Below are 26,232 nucleotides of genomic sequence, written 5' to 3' on the forward strand. Positions count from 1 at the left end.
CACAGAAGTAGAAAATCATTTCCAATAAGGAAACATTAACTCTATAACAGTCAATAACATAACTCTATAAAGTCAATACATTGACTCTCTGTCAAAAGGAAACCTTGAAAATTCAATAATGTGACAACCGATCATGCTTTGGAACAAACCCTCATTCGATCATCTAAAACTCTTAGGTGAGTGATTGGAATAGCTAGTTCTTCAAAGGTTCTAAAATGGCTGCTACTATATAAATAAATCTTCCATCAAAGATATTCTGTTCAAGTATGTAGACATCATTATGGATATCACTGAAGATTGTGAAGAAAGTCATCGAAGGAAGTAAAACAAGAATGAGAGATGAGAATGATTTCCAGAAGCATAACCTTCTCATGAGAACATTACATTTTTCTTCAAGACTTTGATGGACAAGAGAGTCTGCATAATGTTATCAATGATCTGGAAGCAAGTGAAGAAGTGTGTGATTCTCTTTTGAATGTAGAAAGAAATAGTTATTCGGTCTCCAACAATTTTTATCTGAACATAGTTGTGGCAAATTGTAAAAGTGTATTCTCACCTATAAAAAGAAACAGAGCTCTGTCATTCTCCACGATGCAATCAGACAAAAAATCCTAGTCTTAGTTCATTCTAGAACAAAAAGATCCCATCTCTGTATTTTTACTAGGTAGATGTATAAAGATAAATCAGCATTGATGTTTTAGTGCAGCATGCATTTCTACAATAACCGCAATCTCTGTCAACATCTGATGGATATTTGAAAAAAAAACGCTTAATCTCACTTGGCCCATGAAATTGTAAGTGAAACTAGTTGTGGATTTGACTAAATCCCTAAATATCATTCACAAATTCGCATAATGATGACATGGCTCTCCTGAATTCAACTCCTACTTCACTTTTCAAAACTTTCAATACACTGCAAGATTATGGAAACTCTGTGATGAGAAGAGTTATGAAAATTCTCAATGAAGATGGAGTGGTACAGGTGGACATAGTTTTTCATGTCTATGGTCTAAATTAACAAAGGTAGTGAACATACTAGAAGCAGCATAGTAAAAGAATCACTCAAATAATATGCTCTTCAAACCATCGAGACTTCATTTCTAAATCTGTGGCGGAGATTTATTAATGTGACATGCAAGAATCTATAAAGGAATAATCCATACCTTAGCTATGTGCAGGAATACATTCATTCATCGTGGATAAAATTACAAATCATATAAGTATGTTTGGGAAAAAATAACAGGCATGGCAATGGCAAAACTATTCTATTCCCAAATTTTGATACTGACTAACTTGTTACCATTTCAAAACAGTCTGAACGGGGATACCATAATGGATGAATCAATCAAAAGTTAGTGAAATACCATTATAGTAATACTGTTAGAAATAATTTGTATGAATATTTAAATTTTCATTTCATTTTGATTTGACACATATCTATTATAATATTGGATATGATTTCTCGAAAGTTCACGACATACTGAAGATTTACGAAAGATTAACATTTTCATACTAAACATGATAATCAATGAATGATAAATTCCATTTCCACCATAAAGAACTAAGAATTCCACAAACATTTCTTGGAAATTAACTGACCACTATATTAAGTAAGCGTGGCCAGTGTGTAATTAATAATTTAACGCCTGCAGCGCATCACAATAAATTAATTTGAAATGAAAACAATAAAACATGAACACATATAAATATTATCATTATTCTATCTCAATATATTTCTTGAAACCCTAGTTTCGTTTGTTTCAAATAGTCATTTCTCAGTTTCCTTGCAGAATGAGATGAAGTTTGTAATTTTGACCATAATTTGTATATTATGATGAGAATTATCAATTATTGAGACTTGAGAGTTGAAAAATTGTGTTCAGCGACTGAAAATACATAAGATAGTGTTCCTGAAATGCATAATTTGAATGCAGAGACTAGTAGGAGTGATCGAAAGACAGGCCAATAAGCCCATTAATCATGGGTGAGGACCGAGCCGCAGCATAACAGTGCTACTTATTCCCCTCCCACCACCGCATATGATCGTAACCCCCAAACTATACATTATATATATATATATATATATATATATATATATCATTGGATTCAGGAAGAAACGGCCTACAACGTTTATTAGGAACCTTTTCCTCTAAGTCGGCTAACGACTCAAATATTCGAGAAATAACAAAAAGTCCATAATAAAAAACCATTTTTCAAGTTATTTTATTTTTTTACGGAAAAACTATGCGGTTTATCGCGAAAATGTAGAGGACCACATTGAAATCCAGTTATGTGTACACAATATTGAGAAAAAATTCAAAGCCTTACTATGAATAGTAACTGCAGGACAGGCGATTTTATAAGGGCACGTTTTTTACAACTTACCCCCCTCCCCACCAATCTGTCGACCACCCTGGGATGTGACGACATCTGCATCGTCTTGCAGATGCTGACCACCCAGGTGTTCCTCCAAGTGCAGGAACAAATGGTAGTCGCTGGGTGCCAGATCAGGGCTGTATGGAGGATGACCTAGAGTTTCCCATTTAAAAGATTTGAGGAGATCTTTGGTCCGATTAGTCACATGTGAACGGGCATTGTCATGCACATTTGTGCGGCCATCTCTAAATGCTCTCACCCATTTCCTTACTATTCCATCACTCATAATGTTTTGTCCGTAAACTTCACAGATCTCACATTGAATATCAATCGGTTTTACGCTTTTAGCACTAAGAAATCGTATAACAGCCAGTACGTCACAATCAGCGGAACTAAAGATTTTTGGAGGCATCTTAAATACTCAGTAAACAACGTATACAATGAATAATGAGACTGTAATAACCAGCGCACATGCGTGGAACGCTGACCGTAGCACGTATCCACAACAGTCTCCAATTCATTGAAGACTTCCCATACATATGACTCACTCTGTATATCAAATTAACAGGGAGAATGTTGCCTTTATATTACAAAGCACTTTGTGACGAAGGAGAGAGAGTCAAAACGCATGGCAATCTTGGAGTTAGATCTAAAACGAAGGAGTGTTCAACCTGTTCATGATACACATCCCCACTCTTTCTTCCTTTCTTGAGATATCAGCTGATGAGAAGAAGCTTAGGAATCATTGGAAAATGAGTGATATAGTTAAATTTGAGCTCCTCTCGTGATAGGAGACTCTGTTGTAACTCGTGATCGGGTTGTGGCTGATATCCAATCCTGGAGATCAATCGGTTTAATTCCTTGTGGAATTGTGAGTTACAGCTGATCCTTCTCTTTGGAGAGGATAGCTTGCGGGCTTCGAGTCGATAGTGTTTGCGGCGCCCGTGACGGACGCGGCGGTATAGCAGACGGTCGAGAACCTCTTCTCGACCCTAGTGCGCGAAGGGTGCTCAGAGCCCCCAGTTACTGTGAAGTGGAATTTTTCGGGAATTAGAGTACTTTAGGGTGAGAATACGTCTATTCCCTAATCCCACCACTCTTTATAACAATCTACTTTTCCCCATCCCCTTTCCCCTATACCCTTAACCCTATACCGTTACCCCTATACCCTTAACCCTCCCTTACCCCTGTACCCTCACCCCTATACCCTTAACCCTATACCCTTATCAAGTAAGTAAGTTACAATATATTCTGGTTTATACACGAATTTACAATAAATTACAGTATAGCAGCTAATTATTCAACAAATTTCACATATTATGAAAACTTATTAATTACAATGAAGATTGAATGCAACATTAGAATATTGATAATATAGTATTGTAATGTAACTACATAAATCGGCGGTGTTTCAACAATGAATAAATGATAATTTCAATGAATAAATATAATAATAATAAAATAACCCCACTATAAATTATATGTGTTGGGGTATAAGTAATTAGTTGCTTATTGCATGTTATAATTACTATTTACAAACTTCATTCACTGATATGGGAATAAAATTAGTAAAAATTTATAATATAAACAAAATTATGTAATCCCTATTCCCTCACCCCTATACCCTTACCCCTATACCCTTACACCTGTACCCTTATTCCTATACCCTTAACCTATACCCTTACCCCCTATACCCTTAACCCTATACCATTACCCCTATACCCTTAACCCTATACCATTACCCCTATACCCTCACCCCTATACCCTTACCCCTATACCCTTACCCCTGTACCCTTATTCCTATACCCTTTACCTATACCCTTTCCCCCTATACCCTTAACCCTATACCATTTCCCTATACCCTTAACCCTATACCCTTAACCCTATACCCTTAACCCTATACCCTCACCCCTATACCCTTAACCCTAAACCCTTAACGATATACCCTTACCCCTATACCTTAACCCTATACCCTTCACCCCTAGGCAGGGAAACGACCTAAGCAGTGGAGTTTTCCGGCATTTTCCTACCTATAAAAGAAATACCCTATACCCCTAGGCTGGGGAATGACATCGGCTGTAAAGCAGTGGAGTTTTCCGGCCTTTTCCTACCCTTCAAAGAAATACCCAATACCCCTAGGCAGGGGAATGACCTCAGCTGTAAAATAGTGGAGTTTTTCCGCCTTTTCCTATCCATAAAAGAAAACGTGGGGTCCCATCTGACCGAATCCCAAAAGGTCGAAGAGTATATATTCCCATATAGTCGAATCTCATCTAGCCGATGAGATTCGATCAATTGCGACAAACTACAACATTTTTCTATCAAATGGGATTCGACTGCTTGAGAATCGGTCAGATGGGAAAATCAAATTTTCGACCTTTTGCGACAGCTGAGATTTTCGGCCAAATGAGATTACTATTAAAACTTTTCGATCATTTGGGATTCGACCATTTGGGAAAGTTCAAGTTTTAGTGGCATGTCAAATGACCGATTCCCATTTGGCCGAAATTATTATTTTGTCGCAAAAGATCGAAAATTGAAGATTCCCAAATGGTAGAATTGAAACTTGTACTTTCCCAAATGGTCGAATCCCAAATGATCGAAAAGTTTTAATAGTAATCTCATTTGGCCGAAAATCTCAGCTGTCGCAAAAGGTCGAAAATTTGATTTTCCCATCTGACCGATTCTCAAAAAGTCGAATCCCATTTGATAGAAAAATGTAGCAGTTCGTCGCAAATGGTCGAATCCTATTAGGTAGAAGAGTTTTGTTTTCCCATATGGTCATTTGCGACAAACTAAAATATTTTTCTACCAAATGGGATTCGACTGTTTGAGAATCGGTCAGATGGGAAAATCAAATTTTCGACCTTTTGCGACAGTTGATATTTTCGGCCAAATGAGATTACTATTAAAACTTTTCGATCATTTGGGATTCGACCATTTGGGAAAGTACAAGTTTCAATTCTACCATTTGGGTTTCTCCAATTTTCGATCTTTTGCGACGAAAAATATGATTTTCCCAACTGACCGATTCCTAAATGGTCGATTCCTATTTGGTAGAAAGGTTTTATAGTTTGTCGCGAATGATCAGATCGAAATCGGGATCTACTGATTGCGCTCACAATGTGTTGAACTGCGCCCAAATGAATGTAGAAGCCCGTAGCACTGACTAGGAAACTCCGACGGCTAGATTCGTAGTTCAGCCGCAGCAGGCCTTTGCTCCCGGCATCCTTCAGTCTCCCTTCTTGGCTTTAGGGGTTGAATTTTCTGGCGCTCTCTTAAAGTTGTTGAGTAGTGATATATGAATACTGAATAATTTATAAATTAAAAATTTTATTATAGATATTTTACAAGTAGTCATTTTTAATGAGAATTTTGTTATGAAAATACTTAAATTCTGAATAAAACTATGAAAAATTTTAAATTTGAATCAAATAAATTTAATTTGAAATTCGATTGAAAGTTTTGAATTGAAAAGTTAATTTTATAGGTCCTTATCATTAATAAAAAAAATTAAATTGTAATATCTTTTAGTAGAAATGTGTCTATTCTCCACTTGTGGAATGAAGTAATATATTTATCACTAGCTGGCCCGGCGAACTTCGTACCGCCAAATAGTTGATGCATCTCATGACAAACTTTAGCTGGATGCACACCTCAAAATCCATACAAAACCATACAAACAATCCTCAAATCCAGACCATCCTATAATTTTTATTGACCAAATAATCAGTTCAGCATACTCTTCTATGTGCGTGTACGATAAAATCATAACTGACAGATTAATATTGATCACGCATATCATTAGCATTATAATCGACGTTTCAATCACGCATATCACGCATTCAATCACGCATTTAAACATTTGAACATTAAATCGTTTAAATATTTAAACATTAAGAGAAATGCCAAACCGTCGACTTGAATCTTAGACCTCACTTCGCACGGTCAATAAAAGAATAATCCACTACTTCATGTAGGGAATTAGAACTGTGTGTTTGAACTCAATGAGGCATTGCAGTATATGTCTGTGCTACTATGAAACTCAAAACAGCTGTTATGTTTTCTCAATAAAGACATCTCTCAGCTTTTATTTTTAATCGCTAAATCAATATTCAATCTATCTTCTTCTCTTCTTCTCCTTCTTCTTATTATTATTTCTCTTCATCTTCTTCTTCTTCAGCTCCTCCTCCTCCTCCTCCTCCTCCTCCTCCTCCTCTTTCCTCCTCATCCTCTTTCTAAGTCCCAACATACTGAAATCACACTACAGCTCAAACTACGGAGCCTAAAAACTTTAATTTTTGCACAACTTGTTTATGGTAGCCTCAAGACATCCACTAAGAAAGGATTTTTTTCAATTTTCCCCCCTGAGGAAGCTGGGGCCCCCCCAAAAATGTTACACACACACACATACACACACACACAAACACACACACACACACACACACACACACACACACACACACACACACACACACACACACACACACACACACACACACACACTTCGGATTTCGGATGAATATAAACCTGCAATCAATGCTTCTTTTATGTGCTCCTCTCGATTCTCTGTAGCAGAGATCGCTGTAAAATTACATTCTAGGCTGAGTTCTTTCAGTTTTAGGAAGAAATTATCGATGGACTCACCTTGTTTTTGTTTTCTTATAGAGAGAAGGTACCTTGTAAAGATTTCGCTTTTCTTCTTGATAAATATGCCTTCAAGGATAGAGATACTTTCCTCGAATGTAGTACAATCTATTATAAATTTGTAATTTTCAGCTGACAGCAAAGTAACTAAGATATCCAATTTCGTATCTTCAGTGTAATAGTTTCCTTTCAAGTAGGCATCCAGCATTCTTTTCCAGTGTCTCCATTCCAATGGTGCACTAGGAGAATCTGGATCCACTCTTAGACATTTTGGTTTGAGAATTTTCCCAATTAATTCCGAGTTGAAAGATGTATCAAGGGGTTCATTTCGAGATAATTCGGTAGGCTAATCCTGATTCCGTGATGGAGATTCAACATTATTTCGATCCCGGGTTTTCCTCTTTGGCATTTTGATTACCGGTACTTATTTTAGTCAATAAAATTGTAATAAATAGAGACCATTGAAGAGCTAGAATAATGGCTTTTATTGACTAAAATAAACTGAGATAAAATAACAAACTTTCTGATGATTTAGAATAATTCAAACAACTGATTTATGACATATGATTATCATATCAACGGGTTAACAAGGAGTATTAGATTTGAGAGCGGATTAAAACAGGGCTGCCTACTCTCTCCAATTTTGTTCTCGATATTCACGCATGATATTTGTGAATGTGTAGGTGGAGGATTGAGGGTGGGGAACTCTAAAATTAATTCCCTTCTTTATGCAGATGATTTAGTGATATTTTCTGATAATATTAGGGAGTTACAAAGTATGATAAATAGGCTGCAACAGTACTGTTATCGATGGAACTTAGTATTAAACAAAGATAAATCTAAGATTATGGTTTTTAGGAAAGGAGGTAGATTAAGTCGAAATGAAAAATGGTACTATGGTGAGGATCCCATTCAAATTGTAAATGAGTATAAATATCTAGGGGTTACGTTCACTCCCACTTTGTCCCTCAGCAAACATTTTTCAAGTAAGATACGGTATTAATAGTTTATGGCGGAAGTTTATAGGCAGCGAAGATGTACCGTTATGCACTAAATGGCAAGTTTTTGAGGCAGTGAGTAGAACAACTATCACGTATGCTGGTCAGGTGTAGGGGTATCAACGTAGGGAGGATGTAGAATGTTTCAATAGATTTTTCATGAAACGAATGTTCGGGTTACCGCAGAATAAGCCCAACTATATTCTATATTTAGAAAACGGGAGGGATATTATGTGGCTACAGGCCCTAAAAATGCATTTCAAATACATATTAAAAGCACTTGCATTACCTGACCATAGATTCCCTAAAATATTAACAAGCTTAGTGGTACAGAGTAATAGTGGCTGGTGTAGTGAATGGAAACAATTATTTAATCAATTTAATGAGGGATGGGTGGACCCTATAACTCAGCCAGATCGGTGGGGGATGACGTGCGACAATATAATTGATAAAATTCGCCGTAATGTACTGGGAACTTGGTGGGAGAAAGCTTCAAATTCTCAGTTTCATCAAATATATTATACGTTAAGAACCAATAACGCAGTTATGAAAGATTATTTAAACGACTCAAATAGAAAGAAGGATGATTAGCATAATTTTCAGAGCGAGAGGATCATTATTACCCTTGAATTTTAGAGTAGAAAGGGGGGAAAACAGCTATATTTGTTCACTATGTAATAGTCAATAAATTGAAGACATTTATTATTTTATAGGAAAATGTAAGGTGCTATCAGAGTACCGAGTAAAATGGTTTGGAAGCTCGGTGATAACGGATGAAATGGTCCAAGAGTATTTAAATGGTAAAAACTGGAAAAGTCTAGCGGGATATGTGAATGTAAAATTGAGATATAGAAAGCTCCTTGTGGATGAATTTAATTTCTAAAAATAGCTGTACTCTAATAATACTTGTGGATTATAGAAAATAAATATGTCATTGTAAATATTGTTCCCAAACCGAAAACTGTTCATATAGCTCTGGACATGTATGATTGAGTTCATCGGTTTAATTGAAGATGATTATTTATTGTTCAAATGAGTTCAAATTATCATTGTATCACTTCATTTCATAAAGAATTATTTGTATGTTCGATTAATAAGTAAGAATAATTTACTTTGTATCAATGTGTAGTTCATCTCTAGGCCTATAATAATGATTCAGGTTTCTCAAATGAACTGAAAATGATAAGATTCCAAGCATAGACGGACTACTGTGCTATGAGTGACTGATATTTAGTGCTAACTCCCCAGTTGCCTTATAAAGTTGATTGAGTGCTATCGCATGACATTGTGTAGCCCGTTCACTCTGTAGCCTACTGTGAGAACTTTGACAAAAACTAGAAGATAAGGATGAGATATAGATAAAATAACTATCAACTCCGGCTGACGGCTTCGGCTATGCCTAAGAATTTTCGGATTATTATGAACTATGGTATTGATTGGTGACGAATGATATTGTATTTAATTTGATATTATTTTGTATTGTTTTTTGAAGTGAAAAATAAATTCTTTATCTATCTTTATCTATCAGGCTATCTATCTATCTATCTATCTATCTATCTATCTATATATCCTACATAGACTCCTAGCCATCACAACCTGAACTTTTGAGTGTGGTTAAAGAATTTGGTCTTCTCTTTTGTCATACACTACACGTGAATCTATACTCATCAAAGCTCAAGATAGTCAATTTCTCGATTGTCTCCTTAGCTTTCAATTTAGCTGTCATGAATGTGAGAACTTCTTTTAGAAGTCCTGGAAGACATTTAATATTCCTTGTCCACATTGATAGAGTTGACAATCCTGGTAATGGTAAGTTCATTCTTAATCTTAGAAAATTGTATGCTCTCCTAGATAAAGAACAAAGTGTTAATGCTGCAACAATATCACTTTCACAAGTCAGTATCAGAAGTCAGTATCTGTTGGATAAAACGGGATTGTGTTCCTTGTATGTTATTAAACAAAGCATATAACTTAGGTAATTCATTTTCTAACGCAGCACCGATGATAAATTGATGTAAGATATGTAGAAGTATGATAAATCAGGCACCAGAATACTGAGTGTAATTCATGGAAACGTACTTAAAATTAAACCATGAAGACATATATTTTCTTCTCTTCTTCTTCTTCTTCTTCTCTTCTTCTTCTTCTTCTTCTTCTTCTTCTTCCTTCTTCTTCTTCTTCTTCTTCTTCTTCTTCTTCTTCTTCTTCTTCTTCTTCTTTCTTCTCTTCTTCTTCTTCTTCTTCTTTTCTTCTTCTTCTCCTCTTCTCTTCTTCTTCTTCTTCTTCTTCTTTTTCTTCTTCTTCTTCTTCTTCTCTTCTTCTTTTCTTCTCCTCTTCTTCTTCTCCCCCTTCTCTTTTCTTCTTCTTCTCTTCTTCTTCGCTTCTTTTCTTCTTCTTCTTCTTCTTCTTCTTCTTCTTTTCTTCTTCTTCTTCCTCCTCTTCTTCTTCTTTTCTTCTTCTTCTTCTGCTTTTTTCTTCTTCTTCTTCTTCTTCTTCTTCTTCTTCTTCCTCCTCCTCCTCTTCTTCTTCTTCTTCTTTCTTCTTCTTCTTTCTCTTCTTCTTCCTCTTCTTCTTTTCTTCTTCCTTCTTCTTCTTCTTCTTTTCTTCTTCTTCTTCTTTTCTTCTTCTTCTTCCTTCTCGTCTTCTTCTTCTTCTTCTTCTTCTTCTTCTTCTCTTCTTCTTCTTCTTCTTCTCTTCTCTTCTTATTCTTCTTCTTCTTCTTCTTCTTCTTCTAAGTGTGTGCCAAGTTTTTTCGTGATCGGATATGGCATGTGAAATCTAGGGGCGCAGCTCATACATTCATGCAGGCTCAACTCAACACATTCTGAGCGCAATCGGTAGAACCGGTTTTTCTATTTACTTCTCCAGTTTCTCACTCGGCTATCGGTCTGATGAGATTCGATCATTTGCGACAAAATTCAAAACATTTATACCAAATAGGATTCGACCATTTGCGACGAACAGCAACATTTTTCTATCAAATGGGATTCGACTGTTTGAGAATCGGTCAGATGGGAAAATCAAATTTCGACTGTTGCGACAGCTGAGATTTTCGGCCAAATGAGATTACTATTAAAACTTTTCGATCATTTGGGATTTGACCATTGGGAAAGTACAAGTTTCAATTTACCATTTGGGATTCTTCAATTTTCGATCTTTTGCAACAAAATAATAATTTCGGCCAAAGGGAATCGGTCATTTGACATGCCACTAAACTTGTACTTTCCCAAATGGTCGAATCCCAAATGATCGAAAAGTTTTAATAGTAATCTCATTTGGCCGAAAATCTCCAACTGTCGCAAAAGGTCGAAGATTTCATTTTCCATCTGACCGATCTCAAACAGTCGAATCCCATTTGATAGAAAAATGTTGCAGTTCGTCGCAAATGATCGATTCATCGGTAGATGGGATTCGACCATATGGGAAAGTATACTTTCGACCTTTTGGGATTCGACTATTTGCGACAAATCAAAACTCTTCTACCTAATAGGATTCGACCATTTGCGACGAACTACAACATTTTTCTATCAATGGGATTCGACTGTTTGAGAATCGGTCAGATGGGAAAATCAAATCTTCGACCTTTTGCGACAGCTGAGATTTTCGGCCAAATGGGATTACTATTAAAACTTTTCGATCATTTGGGATTCTCATTTGGGAAAGTACAAGTTTCAATTCTACCATTGGGATCTTCAATTTTCGATCTTTTGCGACAAAATAATAATTTCGGCAAATGGGAATCGGTCATTTGGCATGCCACCAAAGAAAATACCCCATAACCTAGGCAGGGGGAGCGGACTCGGCGTGAGCAATGGAGTTTTCCGGCGCTCTTCCCATCTCTATTAAACCTATCCATAAAAGAAAATACCCCATACCCCTAGGCAGGGGAGCGACCTCGGCTGTGAAGCAATGGAATTTTCCGACCGCTTCTCCCATCCTCTCTTAAAACGTCTTCTCAGGGGAGAAATAAGGGCGCCCGTCCGCGTATTTTTCAACCAGTTAACAAGAGTCGTGCGCGACGGAGAGAACACCAGGCTGTACAACCCTCACCTCCTGGCCCCGACCATACGCCTTCTGAAGCTAGCCGGCTGGAAGGAACATTCAGGAAACCCTTATCAGGTTTGGTGAAACCTAGATCCGTGATAATATTGATGTATGGATCATTTTATTCCGACCTATGGCTATTTTTTAATTAATGATTATGTTTGTCAATGTCAAGACATTTTGAGCAGAAAGCATGAAATTTTCCATATGCTGGAATTTTTTTCTTTCGAAAGATGAGTGGGTTGTGAAAGCGAGAAAGTTTCTCAGAAATAATTGAAAATCCTATTATCAAAAGTAATCTGTAGAACGTATTTGGCCTTTCAGGAGTTTCTAGCAAGAAAGATTCTCAGAAATAACAGAAATTATTTTTCCAATTGTCAAAAGTAAAAAGAAGATCGTATTTTGGTATCCAAGGAATTTTAAAGTTATGAGAGTGGCTGCATGGTATGCATTGTGTACTAAATCGTATGCTAAGGCTCATCTCACACTTACGCGACTCAGGTCAAGAAGAGACTCGACTCTAGTCGAGAGCATGTGTTTCCAAATAGTGACACTCAGATCAGACCAGTCGATTCTAGACTCCGCGATGTCACCATTTTAAAACACATGCTCTCGACTAGAGTCGAGTCTCTTCTTGACCTGAGTCGCGTATGTGTGAGTTGAGCCTAAAGGCTGGCAATTTACAAGATATTTGACTGAATTATTTCTAGCACAAGCAGCTGATTGCCTTTAGAAAGGCTGCTATGAAACACTGCTTGGATTATTCGAGGCCTTAGACCTGTTATAGAACTGGTCTAAGTTCGAGGCGAGGATGTACACTATTTATAATCATGTGGCTTACAGTCACTGAATTCTTCAAGCGTTCTGTATTTTGTTTTTGTTGGTCCCAGCCATTGATAGCATATGGTGGCACACCATTAATCCGCTATTCTTGATTTTGAAACTCCTGAGAGGCCAAAATACGACTACTTTTGATCATTGGAATTTCAATTATTTCTGAGAAACATTCTCGCTTTCACCACCCACTTATCTTTTGAAGCAAAAAAGTTTCTATCATGTCAAAAATTTCATGTTTTTTGCTCGAAATGTCTCGACATTGAAGAACATAATCATTAATTAAAACATAATTATTGTAGATTGGATAAAAATTATCTGGACACCAATAGACTATAAATAACTATAGGTTGGATAGAAATGATTCAGACACCAGTAAAGTAGAAAGGAGACATTCCCCCGTTATTTTGATATAAAATTATTACGCATTACGATGCTCATTGGTTCTGAGAGAAGTGATTTTCAAAAAAAAAATAATAATAATAAATTTCCGCGATATTGTAATTTTATCAATAAACTTGTTCTTTTTTTCAATCCTTTAACACTGGAACTTTTTTAGCACTACTGAGATATCCGGGATGATATTCTACGTTCAATTGGAAATTTGAGAAATTTGCAATTTCACACGATTTGGCAACTCTGTAATTTCTACGGATGGAGGGCCAAGTCACAGAATACATACAGAATGGAAACTATCAATCAAACGCCTATCCAACCAATGCTTTTTACATGTCGGGAATACTAGACACTTCACGTGACTACGTAATCTTGTTAGAAATTAAAATCCTGGTCTCTTGATTGGCTCGCGGCAGTGAACGAGACCGATTGATCCGGATCAGTAAAGTGATCCGAACCTCCCATCTTACTATTACAATGCTGAACTTTCTTAAAAGATGGCGGATTTTTCTGACAGGATACTATCCGAGTTTCCATTCTGTATGTATTCTGTGGCCAAGTCTCAACTTATTTACAGACTACAGTATAATATATAATTTCTATTAATTTGTAGATATTTTATTGTTTTAAATAGGTGACGTTGATAACGCTAGTGACCACGATCTGTTGGATGAAGATGAAGTCCTGGGAGAGGTGAGAAAAAGTTACTATCATTTTTGAATTTCTAAAATTATTTATATATTCTATCTTTACAAAGTATGAAGAAAGAAAATCTAAGGAAACCTTGTACCATTTCTCTCCCAAATTTAGATTCCATTTCGGATATGTCCGATAAACTTTTTTTATTATTTTGTATAAATAATAAAGCATTATTATTGTGAGTAGAGTAGCATATTTCTAATTTATAGAACTATTTTATGAGAAAATTAACTATTAATTTTTCAATTATTCAATATCAAATAGTAGTTTGCACAAAAGATTTATCATGAGAACCTTCAAGGATGGCCACTAACGATAAGACATTCTCTGTCGTTATACATGTCTGTGTGTCATAACACACAAATGTTCATCATGATGAATGTTTTGTCATCAGCGAGAGGCTTCAAACATAAAAGCAGCAGTTTGATATTAGCTTTTAACATAAAATAAACAAATAACAATAAATAAGCCACTGCTAAATTTCAAATTATAATACAAAAAATTCAACCTCAAATAAAGTAGTGAAGAAAAAATAAACAATAAAAAATCGAAGATACAAAAAACTAACCTCAAAAATTCTGTTTGAAGCCTTTCGCTGTTATGACACAACAATGCACATGTGTGTACACATCACATTTTCTTCATGCATATCCTGTCGTTAGTGGCCAGCCTAACGCATAAGTTAGATTTAGAGTTTCCACTGCATAGTATGGTGTAGTCGTTGGTCTTTGAAATGTGGGATCCTCTCCATCTAACCTCCTGAAGCGCAGCCACATCCACCCTGTACTTTTCTGATTGAACTGTCAGGCCATTCAGAGCACCAGGTCTAAATAATGTACGCACATTCAAAGCTGTTAGTTTTCAATCCATTCCCATTTTGTTTTTTTGCGTGCCATATTTAATCCAGTATTTCCAATCCATGTTCCGAAGCTTGTGTAGATTTTTTAAAAGAATGGGTTGTTGGCTCATTGGTCAACCCCCAACTTGGAGGACCAGGGTCGTTTGTTTGGAGTTACCCTCTCCTAGGCAATCGCTTTCACGGCAGCTTTCAGAGCGTAAACTACCCTGGATTTCATTCGGGTTTACTCCCTAGGCTCGTCCTCCCTCTCTCCCTTCGGGATTTCTCCTCATCCGCCTTCGAGGCCGTTGGCCAGTTTTACCTGTTGGTCTGCTGGAGGTGTTTAATTTCCCTCCTACCGCTCATATCTTAGAGGCGTTCCTCTAGGGGTTATAGGCTCCCCTGAGGATATTGGTTAGTAGCTTAGAACATATTATAATGTTCGGAAAAACTTATTTCAGTCATTTTCGACACTGATCGTGGTTCCTGCGTTGTGATTGGTCGAGGACCTGTACCATAAAATAAAACGATTGCGTAAAGAAAACAATATAGTATATAGCATTATAGTACATTAGAGTACGAAAAGACAACTCTTATGGCATTGATTGTGATATTTACATCATAACATGGTCGTAGATAAAATTATAATTAAGCTAGGGCTTCAATTATAGAGAAGCGATTATTTTGATAGGATGATTTTAAATTAGAGGTTGGCGCACACAGAAGCGCAGACACTAATAATTAGTCTTTATTATTAAATACTAATAATTATTGGAAAAATATTCCTCTGAGAAATGGATAAATCGACTCTGGACAAATGATAGTTTATGGCTGACCTAGCTCTGTGCTCATGAATATGACCATTAGTTAGCAGCAGGCTGTTATATTGGTTGTATTATTATACATACAATATACATAACATACATTGTTTGATAATGAGCACTATTATTAGAAACAATATTATCAGTACCTCACAACTGCTAACTAATGGCCATATTCATGAGCACAGAACTAGGTCAACCATAAACTATTATTTGCCCAGAGTCAATTTATCCATTTCTCAGAAGAATATTTTTTATCAAGAAATAACATTTTCAATAAGCTTCCCATCAGATTGAAATATCTAAAAATACACAGAAAAATTTGAGATCAAAAAGTATCTGCTGGATAAGAGCTTTTATTCTGTTGATGAGTACATTAATGTGTGAAATGTTCTCTTTTATATGTATTGTGTTGAATTGTAGTATTGGCTAAATATTTGTGTAATCTGATATCTAGTAATCTATATGACTGTATTTATAATTGATATGACTGTATAATCTATATATGGGTAATCTATATGACTGTAATAATGTTTATAATTGTATTATTTGTTTATGACTGTAATCTATATGACTGAAGATTGTTTTAATTTTCGGAACAAAATATTCCAAATTAATATATATTTTACAGTTATGAGTACCAAGTAGAAGGAATTTTGTTATCAATTCGGATCTTAATCTTTCTAAATTCAAAATTAATAATTGTTTCAAGTGTTTGTGTTTAGTTTCAATGTGGAAATTAGTGCTGCTATATCTCCTGCTTCCTGTAAGTCTGCGAATTTATCCTGTGTGTGTGTTATAGATTATTCTTGCGTGATTATAAAAATAATATGCTATCCTAATTATTAGAAACAATATTATCAGTACCTCACAAATAAATATTTATGTAACGTTTAATGTTCAAATCAACATTCAAGAATACTTCTGGTATCCATTTTTGTTTTCAATGGATTTCCACATCCATTGATAAAAATCATAATAGACAAATTAAAAGATGAAAAAAATACAGTTATTATAGTTTTATAGTCAAGAGACTGACTCTCCAATTATTCACCTTTCAGGATGGATTGGACGATGAGTTGAGTGTAGAAGGAATGACAGAGAACATAGATCTCTCAACTGTTGAAGAAAATCAAATTACAAGCAATTTGCCTGAAAATAAATCGTCGCCGCAAAAAAGAAAACTTGATGCCAGCAAAGAAAGTCAAAACGTATCACAGGTAGGCCTATTGAATACAATTATTGAATTTGCCTACAGTTAATCATCAATTTCACCCTTCATTCATGGCACGATTATGATTTCTCCATTACGGTAAGAAAACTATGATTGAACTTTGATGTTTAGAGCTTTGTAATACTTGAGGTTGAGAAAAGTTCAAACGCTCACAAAATTTATCTCTTTCCATCCATGCTGTTTTCCTATTGACCGCGTAATTTTATTACCTAAATTTAATTTTACTCCACTGTTGCATTCTATAGCTCATTGGGATCCCGATAAAATGGAGTGGAAAAAAATCTCCATAAATATTATTATTTTCTCTGTCGTGTAACCCATGACAGAGGTATTTATTTATTAAACATGGAAAAAACATTTACAATATTGTAAAAAGTCCTTTACATACTTGGAATAATTTCCTTAAACTATCGTGTAGCATCCCACCATAGGGGATGTGAACTGTTCAACTGATATAATTTGCATGCGAGTAGGTACCTTGCGAATAACTTCTCTCTTAAAAAGCCTTCGCTTTTGGAAACAAGTGTCTATGTCTATGTCTTCTTCATTTTTCATACCCATTTTTCATTTTTCAGCCGAAAAAGATAACACTGAACCGTAATACATCCATTAGCGCACACTCTGAAAAAGAAAATCAACATCAAACTGAAAAACAGTCAGAAGAGAAAGACTCAACTGAACCTGAGAAAAAAATTGTCAAAATCTCAAGTTTTTCTGTAAAAGAGGTAATGCAATTTTAATTTATTCATCTATTCTATATAGTTTCAAACAATCACTGAAGAGCATACTAATATTTATTGTGAAGTAGCGGAGATGGGAGAGGAAAATCATGCTATCTCAAGTTGACATTCGACTTGGACAGTTTGATAGAATATAGGAGCCTTAGAAATAGGGTTAAACAGGAATTACGGAACTCAAAGATTAGGTACTTGAATTCGTTTATGACAAACTATAGACAAGACTCTAAATCACTTTGGCAGGGAATAAAAGAATTCGGGCTTGGCAAACAGAAATCGAATCCACAAATTGACTTACCATTGAATAATATAAATGACCATTTCGTTTCACACTCTAACCAACGCGACGAAGTTGTCATTGCTAATCATATCGATGATCTTGAAGAGCAGGCTACAAACATAGATTTACCAATCTATGTTCAATTTCATTTCCATCCAATCTCAGAAGAAGACACTTTCAGAGCAATTCAACGTATTCATAGTAATGCTACGGGTGTAGACAAAATTCCTATTAAATTTATCAAGAAGATGTTATTTGCTGTTTTACCAACCATTACATACATTTTCAACAAGTCACTTGAAGAAGGCATTTTCCCTGAAAACTGGAAGTTTGCTCTGGTTCGCCCTCTAAATAAAGTTCCATCACCCAATAAAGTTGAGGATTTAAGACCAATCAGTATTTTACCTGAATTGTCCAAAGTGCTAGAAAGACTCATTCATGCTCAAGTTGTAAAATTTCTATTCAACAATAGTAAGCTTCATAACTTTCAATCAGGCTTTAGAAAATTCCATTCAACTGAGACAGCTCTGCTTCGTGTCACTGATGATATAAGGTTAGCTATGGACCAAAGAAAATGCACCATCCTCACCCTATTTGATTTTTCTAAAGCATTCGATACTGTTGATCATACAGTCCTTCTGAATAGGTTGGCTATTCTTGGTTTCAGTCACAACTCGTTAGTTTGGTTTAAATCCTATCTATTAGGTAGGAAACAATGTGTATCTGTCGGTGACAAAAAGTCAACTTGGAAAAACGTTATGCATGGAGTACCACAAGGTTCAATTTTAGGCCCTCTCCTATCCACTTTGTATGCTAATGACCTTTCTTCCATTATCAAATTCTCCAGTTTCCATACTTATGCAGACGACCTTCAAATCTATTTAAGCTGTCCCATAACACAAATTAATGAAACAGTTGGAATAATGAATCAGGATATCAATTCGATAGTGGAATGGACAAAGAAAAATGGCCTTAAGCTTAATCCCATCAAAACACAACCCATTATAATTGGATATTCTCGTCTTATAAACAATATTGACCTTGAATCGATTCACAAAATTAGTGTAGACGGTAATGACATTCCTTACTGTAGCTCAGTTAAAAATTTAGGCATTATTATGAATAATACTCTTGACTGGTCAGAACAAGTGAACAAAACTTGTAAAAAGGTATTCTCAGCCATGCATGCATTGAAGAAAATGCACGATATCCTCCCTAGAAACATTAACTTATTATTGGTTCAATCTCTCATCTTCCCACATTTAATGTATTGTAATTCTGTTCTTAACGATATGCAAGTCACTCTGAATGATAAACTACAGCGTTGCCAAAATTATTGTCTACGTTTCGTCTACTCTCTCCAACGCCATGATCATATCACCCCAGCCCACATTGCTAGTTCAACATTAAAGCTTCCCGATCAAAGGCTTTTTCGAATAGTCAAGCTTGTTAGAGATATCTTAAAATACGGTAATCCGAACCATTTCAAAGATGATTTCAAATTTGTCTCTGAAGGTAGGAGGGTAGATGCTTCACATACTAGAACCGGAGAAAGTACTTTAAGGATACCCAATCATCGAACTACTATTTTCACAAAATCCTTCTTAGTCAGTGCCTGTCGTGCATGGAATACACTTCCTGTTTCTATCAGGTCTATCGAGAGCCGAGCGAGCTTCATCCTGACTTTAAAAAAACATATTTTGGAACAAATGACTGAAACTGTCCGGCCCTAGAACGATCACATGACAACCATCCCTCACCCATTCCACCAATATAAACCTTTAAACCATGGTATAGAAACGAATGTATATATATTATATAAACTCATGTTATTTCAATTATCCACTGCATACTGCTGTATATTACTGAAAGATGATAACCCTGATCTACTTTCAGCTTACTTCATTTTATTAATCAATTATTTGATCTTATCTACCTATATAATTATTTTACTTTATCAAATTTCTGTTTTTTTTTTTCTCTTTAATATTCATATTGATTAAAACTTTTACAATATTTCCATTAATAAATAAATCCTTAGTTTAAATAACGAAATTAACGTTTTGGTAGAGAGTTAGTGGGAAGGATACTTTTAATATTCTTTCCGAAGAATGGACATTGATATGTCCAAAGCTCCGCCAATTTATGTAGATGCATAACAATATGATTATTATCTATAGTTATTATATTACAAATTGCTTTTCATATCATATACAGTTCAATAATTATTTTCTTAGTCTATATTATGTAAATTCATCTATAATTTTGCTGTATTGTAAGCTATTGTATATAAGTGTATAAGCCAGTATATATTGTAATCTACATAAATAAAGTACTCAATCAATCTCTCTCGCTTTGCAATGTTGTCCGTTTGCCAGGATATTTTATTTTTACTTTTGACAGTGAGTGTACAAAAGTAAACAAACAATATTCTCAACCGCCATTTTTTTCTTCATTCTATCAAAATACTTGAGTACAGAAGTCGTATAATTGATTTAAAATGTATTTCTTGATTAATTTGACATTAAATTTGTTATTTTATCAAGGAAATGATAACTATTATTAGATCAAATTTAATGGGATGAATTAAGTAACAGCTGTGTACACTCAGTGGCAAAATGGAGAGACTTGGCAACGTTTTTTTCCTATCTTTCTTCACTGCCGTTATAACGTGGACCTCACTATAGTGGCTTCTATCGACGAATGATTTTTATCGCAGATTTGCACACTTTTACACTCTTCACACTTTATACTCGCAGTCGCACAGATTGGGGGCTCTAATGCCTATTTTATTTGAACTCGTATATGATGTACTCGATTTAGTTTGTCCAGCAATGGCCAGCAATGTGCAGCAATAGGATCAGTTGACCCTCAGCGATCTTCAGTTTTCGTACTTCATCATAAATTATAAACAGTATTTCACTTCATTTGAAGTAAAAAAATTCTACACAATTATCCCAGTATATGAAACAATATCTTCATGTCATACTTTGAATTGAAAAACAAGCCATCTTAACACACCAAGAAACATTAAATGTCATCACAAATATTTTGTAAAGAATACGCCAGAGAAACTTACTTATTTTGAAGGACACTAAAAACAAAATAGCTTGAAATATGTTTCCAGTTATTTTCTCTCTCGCAAAAACTATTTTTCCAAGTTTTGATTTATTTAGTCTTGAAAAAGGAGTTCTACATTGAACGTACACTTCAATTTCTTAAGGTTCCACTCTTACAGTAAGTAATTGTAATGTTTTGAGATGAGCTATGTCCGTTATCGATCATCATAACCCAGGAATTATTGAATAAATAATTATCGCAAGGAGTCAAATCTAGAACGCGTGCCAGCCTAGTATAGGCATGAATGCCTCGTAAAAAATTGAACAAGTTTTTTTCTCTGGCACACCCGTTCTATTGCTCGATGCAAGGCTCCATTTCTTGGAAAAGATGAAAATATTGTAACAGAACATGAAAAATAGTTCACTGGAAAGTTATTTGGATGATAATGATGTTATATAAAGGACATACAATGTAAACAGTTACTCTCAGAGAAATTTGCATAAAAACCTGCATTTCACTGGATAATGAAATAAAGTCATATTCTCAACTTCTTGGACGTTACAATTCTAAAACAAATTTTAATTTAGCATTTTTAGAAAGCCACTCATGAAAAATATGCTGATACCAAGATACAACAAACCATCCACCTTAATTCAAGCTTTTCACTTTGAAGTTAATAATTCACAGGCCTGTAAGCATTCCAATGTCGTAAGAAAACATATTAACCAAACTCTTCATTATCTACCATAAAGTAATGCTCTAAGTATGGTGAGTGCCACACTTTTTTATAAAAAAAATGAAAATTTTGAAAGCTATAGTAGTGGAAGAATGTGGTTTATTTCATTTATTATTTTTCTTTTTAAGAATTAAAGAACTTTGAATATTTGGAGAAACAACCTCTTCCAAGATTTAATAGTAGAAAATTCAAATGAAATGTAACCTCCAACTACATTTGTCATGTAAGCTCACAAACTGAGGTATCTACTCTCATTGTTATGTATCTACTGTGAACAGGAAGCTGTCCACATCAACATTAGAGTAACTCAGTGTGGCAAAACGTTATCCATTTCATAAACGTAATAATTGTACAATTTTCAATACTGTTTGGTATTCAATAAATAATATAAAAATAATCTAGATAATCCTTGAAATAAATCTTTAATTTTTAATTCAATAGGCGATTCCATTCATTGCACTCCTGCAATCAGTCTAATCGTTTCAAAGAACATTAAATAATAACCTTTAGTAAAAATCTTATTCGATTGAAAGATCACAACCATTCCGACTGGTTAGATAAATATATAGGCCTACATTCTTTAGCTACCTGAGAACAGGAAATGTTTTTGACTACATAAACAGTTCACATTTTTGAATCGAAAAACCAAAATACAGTTATACTTATTTTCCATTTTTGACTTGATTAAAAAAATGGGTAAATACAATTAAAACGTGCACATACAGCAACAACCTTTTTCTTTTTGTGCAAACAGCATAAAAAATCATTCAATTACTAGGTGACACGACCTTATATTAGTTCTGTAAAATTATTTTTATACATAAGGATTGCCTTTTGCTCCTTTGACTGAATTGATGTTGTACACCTCCATTAATTCATTTGTAATTTACAGTTGCAATTTCACAGATGTTTTTAATTCTTGAAATAGTTTAATAATTATTGTTTAATGTAATTTCAGGTTGCATCAACTGAAGTTTTGAAAAAACGAGCAGAAAGGTTTGGTGCAACGGTCTCCTCTCAATTACAAAAGGTAACTTGAAGGAAAATTGATTCTACAAGTATGAATACGAACATTACAAGAGCTCTTGCCAACGTAATATTCGAGAATCATCAAGACGTATTTATCCGTAAAGAAAATTGAGGTCTAGCCACCTCTATAGTTGACTTCTCGTGAATTGCCATCTCCAAACAAAAACAAAGTGTCACCTGCAAGTGTACCAGCACCTTACCTTCATTCGGTCCAATCTTATTTTCTGATTTACATAGATCAAAAATATGATTTAACTGTAACTTGAAGCTGGATGTAACCAGAAGGCTGCATCTTACTGTCCATTCATATAAGAAATAGAAATATTATCTTACGTGATAGCTCTCGAATAATAATGGGGTTCCTCTAATCCCTAATCGCTCCAGTTCAAAGTCAGTCTGAATTGACTATGAGAGTGTGTGTTGTGTTTCATAAGACTGCAAATGAACAAAGACAGCAAGAGTTGTATGTCCCTTATTCAAAAATCAAAATATCAAGGAATTATGTCTGGTATTGGTTTCCTCATTTCATGGCCTGCTCCAGATTACAGTTGACAGGCTAAGTTTATCATGCAACAATTTGTATTGCCAGCTCGGGCCCGTCTGATATTTCACAATAATAGCATGGATTCTCAAAGAGAATTTGCATTTCTTTGTGATCAATCCAGTTAACTTTTAGATGTAATGTTGAAAATGGTTTTCTTTTATTATCAAACCCTAACCTAAGATTTGTTATTTTCTCTATCCACAGACCGAACTAAACGACAAAAAGAAATCAAGAGCAGAGCGATTTGGACTGACCGGCAGCACTCCTTCAGCCACCGACAAGGCCAATCTAGACGAAAAAATGAAATTGAGAGCGGAAAGGTTCAAAATAAATAATGTATAAGAAATGTGACTTTTCAATTAACAAAAATACGAAAAATACCTGCAGAAATTCATTCAAAGGTTTATAGTATAAATAATTTCATAATGTTTTATAAAAATCCCTTCAAATAAGCAGGCTAATTATAAAAAATATTACACAAGTATTCAAATTTAAAATGTATATATTTATTCAAAGCTGTCATTCATTGTCCCACTTTCATAATCGGTCATAATTATATAGTATGTAGGTCATATTATACAGAGTGAGGCATGTGTATGGGAACAGTTTAATATTACAAGGATAATTTTACAATAGGTTTAACAGGGTGTCCACGCGGCGGGAAAACCGGGAAATCCGGGAATTGTACGTGAATTTCATTTGGGCGGGAAATGTACTGGAATTTTACGGGAATTTTGTCGAGATACGGGAATTTTTTGACACTTCCGTCAACTAGCTAATTGTATATTAATTAAGGACAGAGTTGAAATTTAGCCTGTGGATGAGTGGTGTATTAGTGATGGATGATGCAGGTTGGTGTATCGATGTGGCGTTTTATAAATATAATGTATCGATACGGCGTTTTATCGGTGCCGTGTATCGATAGGTTCTATCGGAATGAGGAGGTTTCTTTCGATATTCATTATTAAGGTCCACTCATGCCGAACCGAACCTCGAACAGCGCAGCGAACCGTGCAATTCGCTGCGCAGCGCGCCGTGCAGCGAACCGCTCAGCGAATTCAAACAATAAAATGCTGTCAAGTGAATCTTTTCCAATTTTAATAATGAAACATCTGTACTGTTGATTTTTTTACTAATTTCGGCTTCAAATCATCAGTTTTCATAGTGTAAATGATATCTGAGATAATTTCAAGACATAATAATGTTTCAATCACTGACTTTTTCTAAACATGATTAGAATATTATTTTATTTAGATTCTCTTATCATACTTTCTTGTGAATAAATAATTGATCATCCATTGAATTGATAGGTACTAAATAAATTGAAACCAATTGGAGAATTCAATCAAACAGGCTCTAGGATATATTTGGTAACAAAAGTATTTAGTGTAGTTATAATAATCTATCACGAAAAATTATTTAAAATCGATATGCAAAATTTCAAGTTGATCAGTCCAGTAGTTCAGACTTGATGATGCGTCAAACATAATTTTCCTATCCCGTATTTATATAAGCCAGTTCTTTACTTTATTATAGTATATATTGGTGAACCTAGAAAGGTCCTATCCACCTAAGTAAGTTTTTTGGGTTGCCAAAACATAGACCAAACCAGACACCTTTAGTGGGAAATTCTTTAACTCTACCCACTTTTTCGTGAAATAACATTGATCAATGTTCTTACCAACAAAAATCGATGGCAAGTGGAAAATATTTATAAAGGTGTCACTTTTTGTGAGTTAGTATATGCTGTAGTATTTATTAAAATAAATAAGATATGGAAATTACAGAATCTATTTCAGTCAACTTATGGTTAGTTGGTGAAATTAATATTAGTTTAAAAATAACAAAATGATTATAATTGTCATGATACTGAGTTCTTGGTCAACAATATTTTAATAGACTATTGAAATTTATCCAATCATTAATTTTTCAGAAATTATTCTATTTGCATTAAACATTATTTATCGATTCCTATAAATGTATTATTCATGACAATGAATTGTTCAAAACATAGATTATGAGAAGAGGCCTGTACTGTATTAATGTTCGCGAAAGTATTCACATGTTTTCCACTTGTGATAGCCAAAATTGGACCGCAAGCTGCACGGCGAATTTTAAGGGCTCTGAATGGCTGAAAAGTTCAGCGAACGGCGTAGAGAACGGTTAAAAGAGTGGCTATTGGGATGACGAACGGTTCGGAGAACTGCGCGGCGGTTGTTTAACAGCTGAGTGTTAACATTATGAAACATATGGCTAATGTTCGCTGCACGGCGATTCGCTATGCTGTTCGAGGTTCGGCTCGGCATGTATGGAAATCTATACTTATAAAATTCTTATCTCACTGTTCACAATTTCTGGAAAACTACTGGACGGATTGCAACAAAAATTGAAATAATAAGTCCTAGGTCCTTATAAGTCCTTATAAGTCCTAGGTGCTCACTAAGAATGATTTAGCATGTATATTCTTCTTATTCCAATCTCTTAATTATATTGAAATGTCCATACCATATGTTAATGTAGAACTATAATCTAGAGAGATTACCTCTTCGAAACAGTTGTTGTTAACTGGTAACCAAATTAATAATTTTGTCAGGTTGGCATTAAGTTGAGTTAACTTTGTTAGGTTGGCACCAAGTTGAAGATTAAAATGCATTTATCGCGGAAAAATTGATTGGGCACTGCTACTTCAATCAGAGCTATTCCTGAGCATATTATTATTATTTATTTTCCAATCACTTGATAATGGCATTATTTATAGCCGAAACATGTCGTGTTGAATAATTTCAAAAAGGGTTATCAGATTTATAAAACCAATTTTCCATGCAAAATTTCCAATATCTTCCAATTGCCACACTAATTACGAATTTCCCAATACCTTTTGCAGTAGCTTTAGTGTTGAGTGTGAAATCTCCATTTTTGCAAGAATTGACTAATTGACAAAGGAATTTGGAGGGAATGT

The 26,232-nt window shown here is 34.9% G+C and overlaps 1 protein-coding gene and 1 long non-coding RNA gene across 2 annotated transcripts in view; both read left to right on the plus strand.

Annotated features, from left to right (window-relative positions):
- LOC120348730 overlaps positions 1 to 17,642 on the plus strand; it is a 31,058-nt gene extending 13,416 nt beyond the window's left edge. Inside the window, exons 3-5 of the mRNA XM_039424223.1 lie at positions 13,930 to 13,988; positions 16,715 to 16,873; positions 17,463 to 17,642. Coding sequence (XP_039280157.1) covers positions 13,930 to 13,988; positions 16,715 to 16,873; positions 17,463 to 17,627 — 383 coding nt within the window. The 3' untranslated portion in view covers positions 17,628 to 17,642. The remainder of the gene's footprint in view (positions 1 to 13,929; positions 13,989 to 16,714; positions 16,874 to 17,462) is intronic.
- A 4,930-nt stretch (positions 17,643 to 22,572) lies between these two features.
- On the plus strand, positions 22,573 to 23,774 carry LOC120350516. Its single transcript, XR_005570829.1, has 2 exons — positions 22,573 to 22,730; positions 23,478 to 23,774. It is a non-coding gene; the product is annotated as an uncharacterized LOC120350516 (long non-coding RNA).
- The last annotated feature ends 2,458 nt before the right edge of the window (positions 23,775 to 26,232 follow it).

The sequence above is a fragment of the Nilaparvata lugens genome, chromosome 3, assembly GCF_014356525.2.
Source record: "Nilaparvata lugens isolate BPH chromosome 3, ASM1435652v1, whole genome shotgun sequence".
NCBI lineage: Eukaryota > Metazoa > Arthropoda > Insecta > Hemiptera > Delphacidae > Nilaparvata > Nilaparvata lugens.